Here is a 19,798-nt window from a genome sequence, read left to right as displayed (position 1 = left end):
CATATTAGCATCCTTCATTTAGTAACAGTCATTTTTAGCCATTAACATCTCAGTCTTAACCTCAGGAATCTAGAACAGGGTTCTTAATGAGTGATGTTCAGAACACAGATACTGATAAGGAAAAAATAGGTGTAAGGTCTGGGAATGGAGGTGTGTGTGTGCCTACAAGGGTGTGGGGAAAGTTGGGGATCTCAGAAAGAAAGAAGTGCAGGTCCTTAATGGGAATAGAAGAGGGAAACAAACTTCACCTACTTTGAATTTTTCAGGGAGAGAGCCTGGATCATCTTTCATATCGTGGGCTGGAATCACAGCTGATGAATGTTCTGGCATTTAGAGCTGTCCTGGAGAAAAGGCAATTTGTAGTTATTAGAAGGGAAAAAGGAAGAACATAGAGGCAAAATCCAAGGTTATGTGAGTCTGACTTTGAAAGGTAGAAGGAGGCAGTAATCTATGGAGGATGCATTTATCCAGAGATATCTAATTATTTGCTAATCTCTGGGTCAATGCATGTAGCTCAGCCCTAACTCGTCTACAGGTGGGATCAATTTAAAGGATTAGCAGTGTCACTCTAAATCCTAATCCAGGTCTTGGTCTAGGGATGCTGAAGCATGATTTTAAAAAGGTTTACTAGCCCTCTCAATTATTTACCCTATTAGTGGGATTTATCAATAGACTGGAGTCCTTGGCAGGATTATGACTGCATACAGGATGCACAGAAATGGACATATTGAGATAGCTATGCCAGAGATTTGCATATGCAGGCGGCAAATTAAAGACATTTGAGCGGTGAATTACATGGTGAGTAGTTGACAGCTCTTGTTTATAAGAAAGATTGTAATGAGGGAAAAACACAGCCCACTTATGAGCTCAGACTCTGACTGAGATATGTTAGTTTTGCTGCAGTATGTAGTAGGAAAATTAAAGAATGAAAGACGGAAAGGAAAAAAAGAATGACATGGGGGAAAAGCCTTAGAGACACTTTTAAATCAAGGTTTGGGTTTATAGGCTTTCCTCCAAGCTTTCATTTGGTTTCTCTCATGAGTCTTTTTTATTTCTTCCTGATGTTGTCTTATACAAGCTGTTAACTTGATTCAGGCTGTAACTGCAAAGATCAATCATCCATAGAAGTCCTCGGCTTGACAAGTTAGGATGAGGAGCGATTTCCCTCAGAGCTATTTGTCATAGTCTTTCTTTGTATATGTTTAAAGAACAGTGTTTTCCTTGTGAAACCAGGCTACCCACCAGATTGTGAAAGCTACCTGAAATAAAATGATGCATCTCTATACTCTAGCCACTTTCCTCGGAATCTGATCCCACGCAGGTATTCATACCTGGGTTACCTAGGCAACGGCCCTTGAATAACTGTGGGTCAACAGTATTCTATTTCCAAAATTTCATACCTTCAGCTTTTATCTTAGTTATGTCCACATTTCTCGTTAACCCCAGGGAAGTCTTCAGCTGACTTGTTTTGAGGCAATAGACAAAGTCTTTTGCACAAGAGCTCTATAATTTTGTCTTTAAATCCAAACCAGTAGGTGAAGCCTTAGGGCATCCTTCCTTCCTTCTTCCTCCATCCTTCCCTCCCCGTTCCCTTCCAGGTTTTCTCTCCCTCCCTACCTCCCCGCCCCACCTTTTTTATGAATACGTTTTCTTCTGTAAAATCTTGGGTTGAGGGATCCAGACTAAATCTTACAGCAATAGAGATTTCCGATTCTGCAGGGAGTCCTAGAAGAATTAGAAATATTACCTAATGCATGGCATGGATATTAGAAAGAATGTAAGAACAAACTTTCAGCTTGGGGATTGTTTACCTTGCAGTTTACAAAGAAAAAGATCAGTAAAAACTGAGAATGAATGCCTAGGGGTACTATTTGACACATGGCTTGAGGAAGGTCCTATATCATAAATGGATAGACTTGGGAAATACTTAAAATGAAAAAGCATAATTTTTAGAATTTGAGATAGGGGAGGCATTGTGTTTAGGATGAATGACCTGGATTATAACATTAAAATACCAAGCTTATACCTAGAACAGATAGCTGATCTCTTTGATGTGAGGGTTTCTAAAAGTGGTCCATCTCTCTTTGCCTACTGGCAACTTATGTTTGATATTATTCTAATAATCAAGATTAACTATTTTGGTACAAAGATGTCCCACCCTTATTAGAAATGAACACCATTCGTGGCAAGGAGTACGGTAAAGTGTCAAATATTATCATTTATTTACCTGTCTGTGCAAATTATTTAAGTAGATTTTTTTTCCTCGGAGTTGTTTTTTTTTTTTTTTTTTTTTTAGAATTTTTAAAATATTTATTTTTTAGTTCTCGGTGGACACAACATCTTTGTTGGTATGTGGTGCTGAGGATCGAACCCGGGCCGCACGCATGCCAGGCGAGCGCGCTACCGCTTGAGCCACATCCCCAGCCCTCGGAGTTGTTTTTGTCCCCATTAATGGGGGGACAAAGAGAGCTGGGCTAGAAATTTGAAGGCAAACTTTGCCTATTGGATAATTTTGCCAAAGATGGATCCTGATCAAGGCTTTAAATAGAGCCTTTTCAAGAACATAGTAATATAAAACACTTCATTTGTGCTACATATCTCCTCTTCATTGTTTATTCAACAAATATTTGTTGAATATTTACTATGTGTCATGCATCATACAGGGCACTGGAGATACAAAAATGAACAAATGTAAGTGGGGGACTTACAATCAAGCATAGATTATTGCTTTCTCCCCCCTAATATACTTGATTGCTTTTCCTGATGAGACTTCTTGGCCAGGTCTCTATACTCCCCACCCTTTTTTTGTAGTTACAGTCCTAGCATAACTGTAGCATAGAAAGAAAGAGGGGCCTTCATATCATAGGTACTTGATAGAGGATTTTAGGCCCAAACCAATCAGGAACTGGATTTTCCACATAGAAGTAAGTAGAAACCATGTGGGGATATCCAACTCTAGTAAGAAACTTATTGGAACACCAAAGGGAAGGTGATAAACTCAGAATGCAGCTTAACAATTGCAGAGGTTTGGGAAATAACTGCCTGGAGAAGTACACAAGCCCAGGATTAATGTATGTCAGAGAAGAAATAGACATGGCAGGTCCTATAGTCCATTTTAGAGGGAACAAAAGAGAGACATAGAGGAGGGGAATGATTTGTCTAATGTCAAATGGTGGGTCAGTGGTAGAGGTGGATCCTGGACCCTAGTCTTCTGATTCCCAGCATACTTATTTATTTTGGGTGTGGGAGCAACAGGGATTGAACTCAGAGGCATTTGACCACTAAGCCACATCCCCAGCCCAATTTTGTATTTTATTAAGAGACAGGGTCTCAGTTGCTAAGTGCCTCACTTTTGCTGAGGCTGGCTTTGAACTCATGATCCTCCTACCTCAGCCTCCCAAGCTGCTGGGATTAAAGGCATGTGCCACCAAGCCCAGCCCCAGTATACTCCTCTTTTACAGTTGTATTTATTGAAAGATAATTACATGCTTATCATTGCCATTATCATTCTAACTTCTTTAGCTCTTTATCTCACAAGAATGAAATTAAATCTACCCCTATTTTGCAGATGAAGAAATTGAGAATTGAAGCTATTATTCTAAAGGATATACTCCCCAGACTTCCATTCTTGAAGAGAAACATTGGCTTTACATAGAACACAGTGTGACTAGTGGCCCCAATCCCCAGATATGCAAACATTAGGCCTTGAGTCATGGGCAAGTGTGCCATCCCAGATCTGGGCTTAAACACCAGTGGCAGATTTCTTCTAGTTGAATATTGAATTTCTGATGGCTCTTTCTAATTTATTCTGTCCCTCCCCTTCTTTATCTAATTTAATTTTCATGAGGGACTAAGGAATATTTTTAAGATCACAAGTGAGTCACTGAAACTCGATTTGAGTGGCATAGAAGGCATTATACTGGTAGCTCAATGACTTTATAGAATAGGGGCTGTCTGAAAGCATAGTACAGTGATCCATCAACTGGTGTGTAAATTCCCCTTCTAAAATGCTGTGCCTTAGGCAAGTTACTTACTCTTTCTGAGTATTGGATTCCTCATCTATAAAAGAATGCCACTACTATATATAACCATAAAGCTCTAATAAGAAAAAAAAAATTAAAAAATGATGATTATGCCTACCTCTATGTTCTGTGATGAGGGTTTTTTTGTTTTTAAATTGAGATTATACATGAAAAGAATGTAGCCCAGAGTTTGACCCTTAGTGAGAACTCAGTAAATTTTATCTTTGTTATTCCATATGCTAATTTCTAACTTAAATGTACAAATTCTGGGGAAGAACCTGTCAGACTGGTGTATTGGGGGAGAAGAGGCAGTCAATTATCTTCTTAGTCCATTTTGTGTTGCTATAACAAAGTAACTGATGCTGGATACTTTATGAAGGAAGAGGCTAATTTAGATTGCTGTTCTGGAGACAGGGAAGTTCCAAATCAGGCAGTTATATCTGGTGAGGTCCTCATACTCTATTATAACATGGTAGATGGCATAGCATGGCAGACATGCATGAAAGAGTAATGAGTGAGTGCATGTGAAAGAGAGGCCACATGGCAAGAGACTGAGGAGAGGTGTCAGGCTCACTTTGTAAGAACACACTCTTTTGATATCTAATCCATTCCTGTGATAGTGAGAACTCACTCGCTAAAAACAAAACAACAACAATAACAACAACAAAAACCCTAATCCCTTTTATCAGCCTAATCACCCCTTGAAGGTCTCACTGCCTCTTGCCATTACATTGGAGATCATGCTTCCACATAAGTTTTGGCAGGCCCAAGCCACATCCAAACCATTGCAACTCCCTTGCTTTATTGCTGTGAATAGGGTTCAACTCCCTATATAGAGTTGCCTTCCTTTTTGCTCCCTCCTAGTGGTTGAAAGAGTGAGAGCCTATAAGGACAGGGACATACAGTTAAGTATCCTTATTATAATACAGACCATAAACAGGAGACCCTTCAATGCTACTCCAGAGGAGCAGTTGCTTCTAGAGTACCCTGGCTCCCAAATTTTGCCAAGACACAGAAAAGACTGGGGCTGGAGGAAGGTGGGAAGAGAAGCACGTGGCTCTTGATTAGAGCCTGGCTTGTAATCTACAACTTATACTTCATTGTGCTTCAACATAGCACACCAAATAGATCTATTGGAAGAGGGGAAGAGGTTGGACTATATTATCTTTGGGGTTCTAGGAATAAATTTGAGGTATTACGCACATAACCATCTCAGAACTGCTGTTCTACTACCTCCAAAGCATAGTTGAAGTTCCTCCCTTGCATCTTACACACCACTCAGCCTCTGGCTCATGCTATTTTGTGATAGCTCCTTCCCCAAGTCTTTCTTGACCATTATTTAAACTCGACTTCACCTGTGTATGAAGTTGGGCATAGCATTATGGTGGGTCTTTAAGATTTATCAAATGTAAGCTGGATGTAGAGGTACATGCCTGTTATACCAGTGATTTAGGAGACTGAGGCAGGAGGATGGCAAGTTTGAGGCCAGACTCAGCACCTTAGTAAGACCCTGCCTCAAAATAAAAAGTCAAAAGAACTGGGGATGGAGCTCAGTGGTGAAGCATCCCTGGGCTCAATCCATAGTATGGCAAATAATAATAATAATGATGATAATAATAATAATAATAATAATAATAATAATAATAATAATATAATAGTAATAATAATAGAAGGTTCACAGGTGTGTCCCAGATTTGTGTCTTGAGTAGTCAGGGTTTCTCACAAAATTAAGGATGAGAGTCGAGGTAACAATTAAATGGGTAGTACAGGCAGAACTGTTGCTAGCAATACATAACCAAGTGAACTTGACCAGTGCATACCAGTGCTGATTGTCACTGAAGAGGGTCATGTCATTATTTTGATATGTGATTAGAATTAAGGATTTACTAAGACTTTTCCTCATTAACATCTCTCCCAAGCAATTAATTTTTCTTATTATGTCTACTGAGGTTATTCCTGATCTTGGATCAACTTGGATGTGTTATTAATTCATTTCACAAACATTTATCTGATGCCTACTAGGTGCTGGGCACTTGCTAGGCATTAGGGCTGTAAATGGACTCTCTAGGAACTTGCAGTGTTTAGTGGGCTCTGTTCTCCATTGATAGTTGCTGTCATTGTCCTTCATTCCATATGGTTAAAAGTATGAGGTCCTGCAAGTATAGAGATGTCAAACAGTTCTGTATTCTTGCTGCAACACAGATCAGAAATAGAGACAGTTTATAATCAGACTGATACCTCTCTAATGGGTACAAGTATGAGGCACTGATGGAAATACAATGAACTCGATCTGGGGATGTTAACTAAGACTTCACAAAGCAGGGAACACTTCAGTATGATCTGAAAGGCAGAGTTCATCAGGAGAACCTGAAAGGGGAGAATGGGAAGAAGGAAGAGGGGATTCCAGGAAGAGTGAGTGGCATTTTCTGAATCCTAGGCTTGACAGCTGATGGAACACATGTCTGAAGAACTACATGATATTTAATATAGCATGAAGAAAGAATGAGGGAGATGGGTTGTGGAGAAAGACAAAGGCCAGAGACTTTGCATATGTCATCCTGAAAGAGTTCTGTATGTTTGCTGACTCTACTTCATTAATTCCCATGTATTTTGTATTCATCGTGGCCCATCAACTTGCATCCTTACTCTCTGGGTCCAAATCCAATGGATACCTTTCTATCTTTAGCTTACTTGACTTCTTGGCAGAATTTGATGTTCATAAACACTTTCCATCCTCAGAGTTTCATCTTCCTTGCACTGGAAACTACCATTATCTTCTGGATTTTGCTGCTTTTCTGGGTTTTTAAGTTTTCATTATGACCTCTTTTCTCTCCAACTGATCTTAAGTGTTGTGGGTTCTCACAGTTTTGTCCTTGATTTAAAAAAAATTTTTTTTAGTTGTAGATGTACATAAAACCTTTACTTTGTTTATCTATTTATATGCTGTGGTGAGGATTTAATCCAGTGCCTCACACATGCCAGGCAAGTGCTCTACCTCTGAGCTACAGCCCCAGCCCCTTGTCCTTGATATTTTTAATCTTGGAGGAATTCATCTTCATTCTTCTAAGTCTTCACTACTACTCTCTTGGTCTGGCATCATTTCTCATGTGGATTACTATATCACCTCCAAATTGGTCTCCCTGCCCCTGTTATCTTACCCCCTTCCAACCCATTCTCCATACTGCTGCTAGAGTGAACCTTTAAAACGGAAATATGATAATACCATTTCTTTACTTAAAACCATTGTCTACAGGGTTGGATCATGGCATAAGGGACTTTTAGTGATCTGACCATTGCCTTGGCTGATATCACAGACCCAAATAGAACAAATGCTTTGGAATTCTGAGAATCTAACACCATAAACATATTTGAACCTCTGAGTGTTTCTGTATATTGTTCCTCTTGCCTGAAAGCCTCTTGGCTAACTTGTTTTTCAGTACTCAATTTAGAGAGGCCTCCCTTCTCTTCCCTCCTCTCTTTCCTTCTAATCTGGGTTTAGGTAATCCTCCTTGTCTTCTTTTATGTGCACTATCTCAACCACATTCTACTCTGTATCACCATTATCTGTTTATACTCCTCTCTCTCCAGGAAGGTATTTTGGGGGAGAAATGGACATATATAAAACTGCAGTGATGACAATAATATGACCAATATAGTGCTAATGAAGTGCCAGGCTTTTTTATAAGCACTTGTTATATATTAATCCAGGTTATCATCAAAACACATTGCCAGGTGGGCAGATATTACTTTAGTTGAATCAACAGGACTTGATGATGGATTTAAGGTGAGGTATAGGAGAAGGAGTTTTGGTAATTCCAAGAATTTGTGATGGAAACACGTGGGTGAACAATGGATGAGATAAGGAATACAGGAAGAGGAGGATTTTTGGTTGGAACAGGGGCAGGATCTTTCAATTTGGGACACTGCCATTCTTTTATAGTTGATATTTCCGGAAGTTTCAGAAATCATGTAAGTTACAACATTTTTGTCTGAATGACAGGCATTGGAAGCACCACTGTCCATCTCAAAATACCCTCTGTTATTTTATCATTAGCTTGCTGGAATCAGGAAGGATATATTCCTGGGACCCTGGCCATTTATTTTCCTTATGCTTTGGTTTGCAGTTCCTAGCACTGTCAAGAAACCATGGCCTTGCATCTTTAAGCTCAAGTGGTGCTTGTGCCTCCTGCTCCATATGTCTCTCCTGCAGCAGGTGTGGGCATTCTCTGTAGAGGTAGTAGTGGTGGGCCCTTGTGCTTGAGATCCCTTGTTCTCAAAGGCCCTGCCTGAGGTTGCTGTTCAATTAGCAATTAAGCGAATCAACTGGGACCCATCATTAGACCCGGGTTACTCTTTTGAATATGTGACTCTCAATGAAGACTGCCAGACTTCAAGGGCCCTCTCCAGTTTCATTTCCTACCACCAGATGGCCTCAGGATTTATTGGCCCTGCCAACCCTGGCTACTGGGAAGGAGTGTGGCTCCTAGGAAACAGCTGGGACAAAGGGATTTTCTCTTGGGCTTGTGTGAATCATGAACTAGACAATATAAAGAGCTACCTGGCCTTTTCTTGGACACTCCCTTCTCCCATCTGGGTGCTTTTAACTGTCATGAAATATTTCCAGTGGGCTCATGCTGGAGTAATTTCCTCAGATGAAGACATTTAGTTGCACACAGGCAATCAAGTCGCAAGTGCTCCTCGGAGCCACAGCCCACCTGTAGGGGTCGTCCTGACCACAGGACAAGACAACCGAAGCATTCAAAAAACTCTTCAGTGGATTCTCCAGGCAGACAGAATTCGCAGTGAGTGCTTTCTCTCAACTGAGGTTTAAACGTTGTTTCAGTAAAAGATATCAAAACTCCACAAGGTTTTCTGCCCTTACACCATAGGCTAGCACATTCTTCCCTAGTTCTTTACATGTTTTCCCTCTTTCACTCACACTTAGACCCCAAGTCTCCTGTTTCCACAAAACCTATCTCACAGATTTAATAGAGGTACAAATAACTCCGACTCAAATGCCTTGGGGGCCATTGCCTGCTCTCAGCACCTGGGTGGACAAGAATGGTATCAAGAGTCCTGTAGCCACACATTCCCTCTGTCCTTAGAACCCTGGTAGTTTCAGAGTAGCCAAAAGAAGATGTTCTTGTGGCTTCATTTTGGTCTACTTTAACTCAGGGGAGATTTTTCTTTGAGTCCCTTCTAGGCATTTTTCTTCCTAGGTACCCAGTGCCCTTGTGTTATCACATCTCACTCAGATCCTGTCTTTCTCCACACTTCCTATGATTCCCTATCCCCCCAAACAGGGCTTGTCTCCCTGCAGCATACAGCTAATTGATACAGAAGCACCTAAGTTATAAATGAAAGCATATAAAATTGAGAAGACTGCCAAAATATTAACATGTTTTCCCTTACATGGAAAGTTTAATGTTCAAAGATGATTCTTGAAAATACTGGGTAGGGAATTAGAGCAAATTATATTCCATGCTTTTATAATTATGTCAAAATGAATCCTAATGTTATGTATAACTAAAAAGAACTAATAAAATGTTTTTCATGGACTATAAAAAAGATGATTCTTGCAGAAACAATGGCACATTGTGAGGCAAAGAACTTGACCCATCGAAGCTACGGTCACCAAGGCAAATTGAGTAGAATTTGAGGGTGGGGAGGCTTTCTGGTCCTCTGGAGTCACACCTCTTTTACTTACACTTACCACAAGCCCTTGTGACACTTGATTTTGATCTTTTTCTATTCTAGTTTTTTTTTAAATCTCCACTTTACTTTTTCTGGAAGTGACAGTGATTTGTGGGAACACTGTTCATTCACCCATTGCAGCCATTCCACCACTTTAGGAAGGATAGCTCAGAAACTCCTTGTCAAACTGATTACTTCTAGGATTAGTCCTGGTCCCAGTCATTTCCTCAACATAACAATAGGCTTGTTAGATAGAGTATGGTCCAGCTTAGGGCTGGCTTATAACCAGAAGCCCATTTTAAGTTTCAAGTGTCTCCAGTATAGGACCTTAATTATGATCATTATGAGAGGATGAGGGCAAGAGATTTTAGTTCCAGGAACTACAGTAGTCTGCTTCCAGCTCCCATCTACAAGATCCTATAATATTAAGCAATCAGTGTGGCTCTGATTACTTCATAATAGAGCTTGATATTTCCAATGCAGAGTACAGAATTATTTTTAAAGATATAAAACCATTTCCAGAGAGGAATCATGCCAGAAACAGGCTAACATATTTAGTATCGTAACTTTATAATATGTTACAAAGCTTCGTGAAGCCCAGTGTCTCTTGCAAGTTTACATTCCATGAGTGTTTCACATCCCACCCATTCTAAATAGTATACTTTGAAATGACATTTTGGCCTCTACCATGAAATGTTAAATAAATCCAGGCCCTGAGGCTCTTTAGGCTGTCAGACTGAGAGGAATTAGGATTGAGTGCTCACCACCCACAACCCCTTTGAGGGAGGGAGAGAGGAAGCAAATGTATATATTATTGCCCTACCATTAGAGATCCATTCCTTTAGGTCAAGGGTTCTCACTCTGACTGCATGCTAGAATTGTGTGGACTTTCCAAAATGACTGTTGCCAGAGTGCCACCTCTAGAGATTCTGATTAAATTGGTCTGTGGTGGGGCCCCAGAAAGGGCCTTTTAAACAGCTTCCCGGGTGTTTCTAAAGTGTAGTCAGAGTCCAGAACCACTGTTTTAATTAATTCGTTAATGAAAATGCAAATGGATGTTCCTTACTTGAAGTGGCCAGTCATTTTTGTCTTAATATGACTTTGTTTCACAGATTTTTTTCTTTGTAACAGTTTGGATCAGCCCACTAAGGAATGGAAATCTGGAGATTAAGAGGAAAAAAACCTAGAAAAATGATTATGGAGAAAAGAAAGACTCTGAGTAGTAAGGACAACAGAACATGGAGGAAGAAATCAGAAAGTGTGATAAAAGGGAGCAAAGATCAAGTTCTGCACTTAGGATGTTTTTCCTCTGGTTTCTGACAAAACAGGCAGATTCAGATGAGGCATATGGGGGACCTCAGTGACTTGAGTCAGAATATGAGTAGGGGTGGGGAAAGAGAAACTGAGATGTCATTTGGGTTGCGGACTGAGTATGGGGTGACCTCAGGCAGCACAAAGTTCAGTGTTCAAAGGGGAGTATATGATACCCACAACTGGTACAGCTGGGTGTTGGTATCTGAGGGCATGCCAACTGGTGGGTGAGATGTGGTAGTGGGAGTTGTGGAAGAGAAGTGTTAGAATAAAATACACCTTAGCATTGTAGGCCACTGGGAGCATGGAAGCAGGATCCAGAGAATGAACAAAAATAGAGTATTACAGCTCTAGCCAAGTGGCCTAAAATTTAGGGCACATTTGTAGACCTATTTGAAAACTGGAAATCAAGTGAGAAACAGCCAGAAGCCAGTGAGTATGGATCAGGCCAACATCACAGTGAGGAACATGACAACACACCAAGTCTAGCCCACACCAGCCCAAATCTCTAGTGAATTTTCCATCTCTTCTCAACTAGTGGGACAGAAGCTGCCAAGTATCCCTGGCTGTTATCTATCTCAAACAAGAACAACAACAACAAAAAAAAACCACTGGGATTTTTGTGTAACCTCAGCTGAGATAGGCCAAGAAAGGTAGGGTCTACTTTCTTCCATATTTTGCTGGCTATGAGGCAACTTCTTAATACTGTGGACCTCCAAGTTAACCTTCAGAGAAGGACTCTTTGTGGCATACAAAATTCAGTGGAAAGGGGCCTTTTCATTTGGAGGGGCTTGGAAATATCTAGGATAATAGAAGTAGTCAGCAGGTCAGTGGTGATAGGGAAGGACAGGAGAGAGTAGTGGGCTATTACTAGCTGGTATGCCTCTTCTGTTTCTTATAATATTAGCGGTTAGGAAATATAGCTGGCACCTTATTGGGGTTAGAGGAAGTTCTTTCTCAGAAACCAGCCTAAATCATGTTTACACAGTACCAAGGCAATGATAATCTTAATTGTAAAGTAATAGTAACAATAATAATAGTTTTAGGCACTTAGAAAGGGAAGCTACATGATTCCATAGAGACAATTAAAGCAACCATGACACTACATGCAAACAACACTCTACAGCTTATAATGCTTGGCACATAGACCATTTCATTATTTATCTCTCAAAATTATACAGGAGATAGGGATTTTCTCTCAAGTTTTACAACACCTGTGAGTCTCACAAGAACAAGTAGAGAGGAATAGGCATTATTAACATCAAAGAATGGGGTGAAGTCTCAGAGAAGGGGAATTCAGCCTCTTTCAGAGTCTCAACTTATTTCCCGTAAGCCATGGGAGTGATTGCCAATTATCTTTATTTTTAACAAAGTCAAATAAAAGAGATATTGATCAAAGACAAAAACCTCAATTTGTAGTCAGGGATACAAAGTGGGATTATATAGGTTGTGTCCTTTACAAGAGAACTTAGCTGAGTGGGCATGAGGGCCCAAATCCAGTCCATTCTCTGCTCCTCAAACCATGAGCCCTGCTGGAGGTTTTTGTCTGATGGCACAAAAGAGCATTCACTCACCAAGCAGAACACCTGTGGGATTGCATTCACCCAGGAGGGGTTCTTTTTCTCATTTCTACAAAGGTAGCAGGAGACCCTACCTTTAGCTCTTTAGAGAACTTTTCAATTGGCTATTTCAAGCCCTCCTGCTTTCTCCTCACCTTCTTGCCTACCATCCCTATGCTTGGCTGATTGTGAAATCCTTTCAATTTGAGCTTACCCAGCTGTTGGACCATTTTGAGCTCCCTTTAAATCCTTCCAAATTGAGAACACTTCCTTACAATATGACATAGAACTGCCATCTCTTGTTCTTCCAAAATTAGAAACCTTATTGCTATCTTTATTGCCAAGAACCTGGCTAGCTTCTTTCCATCTGTCAAAGACTCTTGTGCATAAAACAATAAAATAACAACAAAACAACAGTGATGATAGCTAATATTTATTGATGGTTTATTATGTGCTAGTCATTTTGCAAAGGCTTTATATGAAGCATTTCATTTAATTCTTGAAATGCCCCTGTAAAGGAAAGCCAATTATTGTTTACCAACTTTATGGATAAGACTTCTGAGGCCAACTTGCCAATGTCACACAGCTAGTGAATGGGAAATATGCATTCAGGTTGGTCTAAAGCACATATTCTCAAATATAAGTGTGCACCAGAATCCCTGGAGGACTACAGCATAGATTTCAGAGTGTCTCCCACAGGTTCTGATTCAGGAAGGGTGAGGTGAAGTTTGAGAATTTTCATTTCTAGCAAGTTCCAAAGTGATATCGATGCTGCTAATTCAGGGACCACACTTTGAGAACTGGTTTAATGAAAGACACATGCTCTACTGCCTCCTGTCCACTTGAGGTATGCTTCTAAAGCATACTCACTTGTGATGCTGAGTTCTGTATATGACATATAATGTATCCCTTCTATTTTCCTATCTTAACTTTTGGGTCTACCAATGAAATTCTCTTAAGTGCCTCAAAGTGTACCAGGTGCCAGTACTGTTTTACTCTAGTGTCAGTAATAGTAATAATAATAGTGATATTCATAATACAAGGCCAAAGGCCTTAGTGCTAATAGAAAACTTGGTATAGGATCTTCTGTAGATTAATATAAGCAAATATAAATGGTAAAAGGACAACTTGCTTTTATGAATGGATCCACTATCAGTAATGATCAAATTATTAAAGACCCAGCATAAGGGGAAATATCTAAACATCTAGGCTTCCTGCATTTCAGAGGCTTACCAATATATAGCAGTTTAGGAAAAGCTGGAGAAGACATATGTTGCAAAAAGGGGAGAAATATTATAAACTTGTCTCAAGCTGGGAAGCAATGTTAAAGCAATAAATGCAGTTGCAATACTAGTTTAATCAGGCATGAAAAAGAATATAACCATGGTCTGATGCAGATAGACTACTCAATGAATGTATATATGTCTTCCATCATGCTGAGCTATTTGGATCAGTTCAACACTGGTGGCAGTTAAATGGTGGCCTCAGGAATTAAGGCAGAATACATGTGAGGTCTTGTCAAGTGATGGGGAAAGCTGCACCTCGCTTAGTGTAGTGTTCTTAAAGTGTACTGAGTCACATTGGGAAATGAGGCCACCTGTACCAAATCACTCTTGGGGGATAGTGCTGGGAAACATTCAGATTCCAGAGCCTCCCACCCTCTTCTTATTCAGCCATTTTTTAAAGTGGATGGAAAAAAAAGGTGGAGAGGAAGAGACTTTGAACCTCTTTCATTCACAATATGGTCAGATAGGGAAATGAGAGACTTAAGATAAATCTGCGTAAGTCCCTCCTCCTCTGATCTGCTCTCCCTGTTCCTCAGCAACTGTTAAAATAGATTAAAATTAATGTCAGGAAATATCACAGAAGGATTCATATGAAAAATGAAGACTGTATAATGGGGTTTTCTTTGCATTGGGGTCAATGCTGAGGGCTCACAAGTGTGAATATCATTCCTAAGGACTTCTTCAGCATTAGTTAGTGGAACTATTTTCATCTCAACAAGGTGCGAGATGAGGCTGAGTTTCCTCCATGGAGACCTCCATGCCAGTAATCCATGAGACATGAAGCAAGCTTGCCTTTTGAGAAACATCAGGTCCTCTATCTCAGAGAAATAATGGATAGAGTATTTCAATAGAGGAAGATAAAAAGAGTGACTTGGGAATTGGCTTTTCTTGGAGTTTTATGACTTTTTCTGTTGGTAGCATTGCAGGTGAGAGAGGATCCTACATAGCCAGCCATAGTCAGCCCCACAGTATAAACACATAGCTGCCAGACAGCTTGAGTGGGACTCAGGTAGCCCAGAGAAAGTGTTACTATATCCTGGTAAGATGTGATCTAAGGAGTGTGCATTTCCTGGTCCATGTTTTGGCTATAGAGTGGCTTGACTGTTAACAATTAGGATAGAAAATTATGAATTAGTATTATTTGTTGACCAGCTGTTGACCCAAGTCTTGTCTAGGTTTTAAGGTTTCTGCATACTAATCCTTTCCTGACAACAACTTATGGGTCAAACCCCATTTTAATGAATGTAATTTTGAGATAATAAAGCTATTTAGTAAAACCATCTTGTAGAACAGATGCATCTATAAATCCCTGTTCACAAAGCACTCAATCTATTAAATTAAGATGCTGTTGTTTGAATTCAGTATTTATGATTTCTACTTTAATTGTGTTTAATGGCAAGGACTTTCCATGTTAAAAAAATCAAGAAGCCTGTGATCATTCCCTCTTGAGGCTTCCATTTCTTCATCTAAAATGTGAAGGGAACAGATTGGACTAGATGGTCTCAGAGAGCATTTCTAATTATAAAAATATGGATAAATTTTGCATAAAATTCAGATAAATGCCTTTATCTGAAATGTTAATAATGTGATCCAAGGAAAGAAAAATAGAGAAGAAGTATTCAGGTTGAGGGGGTAGAGTCTTGGATAAATTAATGACACTAGGCATTAAAGACAAGTTTGGTCTCTAATTGCCCAACAAGTATTACTTCCTCCATCTTAACAATCCAAATATGCCCATATCTCACTTCTCAAGAGACCTGTACAAATCATACAAGTTCACACCTCTCCTCCTGAAGAATCTTTAGTATTTAAATATTCATTTAAACAACATTCAATGTGTGCATAATATGTAACAGGATATGAAAATTTTTTAAAAAGTCTTTTGACCCCAAGAAGCTCATAGTTTCATAGTAGAAACTGATATAAATTAAAAAGGCTGATAAATCTTTAAGAACCATGATAGAAGTCAGCTCAGGGTATGGTGGGGGTCTAATTCAGCATTACAAGTCAGTTTCCCTGGAAAACAGTCTGATGATGGAGTTTTGAGTAATGAAGATTATTGGGTGAATGCTTTTGAGGATAACAACTGTGAGGGAGAATTGGATTGGGCAGAGAGAACTGAACTTCAGTACAGTCACAATGAAGCCCTCATTCCGACCTAAATGGAGGATGACCCTTCAGTGTTGTCCAGAATTGAGTTGAGGAGTCTGGGCATTTCTAGTTCCATGATGGTGGAATGAGATGGACATCATTACCTTAGGTACATATATATGACTGCACATATGGTGTGATGCTACATCATGCACAACCAGAGAAATGAAAAGTTGTGCTACAATTGTGTACAATGAATCAAAATGCATTCTGCTGTCATATAGACCTAATTTAAATAAATAAATTAATTAAAAAACAAACAAAAACCCTCAACAACAACAAAAACAGCAATAGTGATTATGGAAATATCTCCCATCCTCCCTTCCCAGTTATTAGGTGCAGGATAGCCCAGAGAAAGGCACACGTTGTGATAATAGTTAATAACCATCTCTGGGGGTTGTGGTGTGGGGAAGCCCTGATGTGATAGTGTTTGATGATTTCCACAGTGATCACTCCCACGATGGCCAATTTTAGGCGACCAATATTATGTTAACTGGCTTATAGAATCCCTAATAATTTAACTACAGACCCTTGTGAATCAGCCCAAGGTAGCATTAGCACACAACTGAAGAGATGTGACCTTGAGAAAGGTGGTTCTCCTTACTGAGGGCAGTTCTCAATGAGATATTAGTTGCTAACATTCCCAGCAGCTAGGGGGATGAGTGCTTCAGTTTTGAAGTGTGTATCTGGATGGTACATCATAATAGCACCCACCACATCTGCTTAAGTATTTGCTGTATTTCAACCAGCACAAAGCACTTAGTTCTATTTAACATTTTCTATGCAGCAAAGTAATTTTAATATCCCTTAAGGAAATTAAATGGAATTGTATTGGGTAACCTTGATCAGGTCATTTAATTTCTGGCTTTCTAGAAGAAAGATATTAGCATACTTACTTAACTGCCAAGAATACTGTTGAATGAGCTGGCCAACTAACTGAAGCACACAACTTAGCTAATTTTTTCCCTTCAATAGATTTGTGACTGAACTAACTTGACCAAACAGATTCATGTTTAATGGTGTAGCCAAATATAGAGGGTGATGTCTTCAGTTCTACTTTTTCTTTCTAAATCCAACTCTTTACCTTTTCAAACCTCTATGGCACTACATCTTCCCATTTTGCAATGTGTGATTATGAAAAACTGAGGCTGAATACCTCCTGTGGCTCATGAAGTAGCGCCAAAGATATCTTTAGAGATATGTAAGGAAGGTCTGAACATTAAAATACTTGTGGAAACTTAGGGTATTTATTTAGAAGGAGCTAGTGGTCATTTGAGAATTCAAGTTATACTGTGTTTTTTGTGTGTTTTGTCTAAATCATCTTCATAATTTACTAGTTACATTTTTTAAAAATGAAGTATATCATCTGTAGTATGAGAGGCAAATTTTCTGGGAGTATTTAACAAGTGTAAAGAAGCTTTTTTAAATAGATGAAGTAACATATAAATGCCAAAGACCAGTCATTGAACGTAGTTAAGCACACTTAGTTCCTGAGATTAAAGGTTCCCAGTAAGTGTGTATAATTAATATTTACCAGTGGCAATAAGACTTCTGCCTTTCTTCAAGGAGCTCAGAATACTTGCCAGGCATTATCTAATTAAACTACTCAATGTACCTGTGAAATGCATTGGAATCTACATTTTAAAGATGTGGGCACTGAAGCACAAGTGGGCTTAAACTAAACTCATTTAGCATGCCAAGGACGAAATTGGATATAAGACTTTCAGTCTCATGATCTAGCTGCCATTCTTCAACCGTGGCCCCCTCTAATCCACTCTATTCTAGCATATCCTTGCCAAACAACATAGTTTCATAAGTCTAGGAAGAATTAAACTGAGTGCAAAGTAATTCCAATTACAGGGAAGCTCGATTTAAAAGGTTGAGCACATCACTCATAATATTAGTAACATTTATAGATGAACGTGTGTTAGTGCCATTCAATGTCTATAATGGTCTTGATAAGGGTGAGAACAGGTGGCCAAAATGTACTCGAGTACATGTTTGTAGGAGGTGAACAAAGAAAAGCAAGGGGAGGGAAGGTAGGGAGAGTGCATGGGGGCAGGAAAGATGGTGGAATGAGATGGACATCATTACCTTAGGTACATGTATGACTGAACATATGGTGAGACACTACATCATGTACAATCAGAGAAATGAAAAGTTGTGCTAAAATTGTGTACAATGATTCAAAATGCATTCTGCTGTCATATTGACCTAATTAAAATAAATAAATTAATTAAAAATCAAATAAAACCCCTCAACAACAACAAAAACAATAGTGATTATGAGATCCTCTCCTTCTAGTCTTCTTATTCTTAGGTATGAGTGTAGTTGCTATTTATTGAGTACTATGTACTAAACTCATTATATGAATCATCTTCAATCATCACTACCTCTCCATGAAGTACATACTGTTACCTCTATCTATTCACGGATAATGCAGAGAAAAGTTAAGTAATGTAGGTTATACAGCTAATACTTGGTGTTATGATATGAAACTATCCCTCCCAACCCTAAAGCCTCTTTGTTATGGTATCTCACATTTATTTTACCAGTAATTGTTCCTAGAATGTTAAGCTCTTGCTCCATTACCCAAAACAGAGTCCCTGGGTATATACCCAAATTTCAGACCTCAATTTCTTACCCATAAACATAAGAAAGAAATTATTTACAATTTGGTTAGAACACATTTATTCATTTATTTATTTCTCCAGTTTATAGTGTTTTGGCACTATATTTCACTAACGTATTGCTATCATAACCTCTTTGCTTTGTTGGTTTCAGTAATCATAATGTGTATTCATTCCATCTTGATTGGGGGAGAGGCCCCAACACACCTCTTGGAATGGACTAATGATCTGAAAATGTTCTATGGAACTTATGCCTTTGTTCCTTATGATACTCTGCTCTACAGTTTACCTTATAAGCACATCCCCTACCAGGTCCTCAGGAACAACCCAAAGCATATGATGCTGTATTGACCATTTCAGTGGAGTCCCAAGGAAAGACCTTCCATGAAGCCTATACAGAAGCAGCAGCTAGGGGTGAAATTCATGATATGCTGGAATCAGATCAAGTAAGTGCAGACTCACAGTTATCATGAATTGAGAGCTTCAAAAATCTGGAAAGTAACTATCTTTTCCAATCAATAGGAAACCCAATCAACAGCAGGCAATCACACACAAATTAAAACACCTTTTGTTTGTAGAAACACTTGAAGAACAAACATACATTCTTGGAAATATTTCAAGCAACCCGCAATGATAGCACAGTCAATGAAGAATAAACAAAATATATTTAAGAACAGAAAAATAAAACTTTAACATATACAAATGCTGCTCAAGGGGACCTAATAAAATAGAATTTTTATTTGTGACTGGAATTTTGAACCAGTTCAGCAACCAGACTAAAGAGCCTATATAGAAAAAAACCACATAAACTTTAATGTTGATAATGCTAATATTTGGAGGATGTGGACTGTTTCTGTAGGCATTTGAGCTTCTGAATACTGAACATTAGGATTAAGCAGACTTCACCTAGTCACTAGGCTTGCTGGGCCACTAGAATCCTGCGCCACAAGGGCAGGCCTTTTGTAAAATATATAATCTGGAGGAACATAGCAGAGCATGTGCCCACACACAAGACAAAGAAGATGGGAAGGGAAGAGGTACCCAAATGTAGGTCTTCAAAACTAACACATCAGATTAAGTCACTCCTCCTTTGTAGGAAGAAAAGAGTAAGTAGGTGAGGAGAGGCCAGGAGTGTTTTGCTGGCA

General features: G+C 39.2%; 1 protein-coding gene across 1 annotated transcript in view; it reads left to right on the top strand.

The window, feature by feature from the left end:
• Positions 1 to 5,755: 5,755 nt before the first annotated feature.
• Positions 5,756 to 19,798, top strand: part of GUCY2F (guanylate cyclase 2F, retinal) — a gene marked incomplete at both ends in the record, with an annotated part of 89,911 nt that continues 75,868 nt past the window's right edge. The window contains 7 exon segments of the mRNA XM_081277732.1: positions 5,756 to 5,767; positions 8,147 to 8,180; positions 8,183 to 8,280; positions 8,284 to 8,685; positions 8,689 to 8,824; positions 18,808 to 18,984; positions 18,987 to 19,099. Coding sequence (XP_081133858.1) covers positions 5,756 to 5,767; positions 8,147 to 8,180; positions 8,183 to 8,280; positions 8,284 to 8,685; positions 8,689 to 8,824; positions 18,808 to 18,984; positions 18,987 to 19,099 — 972 coding nt within the window.

The sequence above is a fragment of the Spermophilus citellus genome, assembly GCF_964194105.1.
Source record: "Spermophilus citellus genome assembly, chromosome: X".
Classification (NCBI taxonomy): Eukaryota; Metazoa; Chordata; class Mammalia; order Rodentia; family Sciuridae; genus Spermophilus; species Spermophilus citellus.
This window is presented reverse-complemented; position numbering and strand designations above follow the sequence as displayed.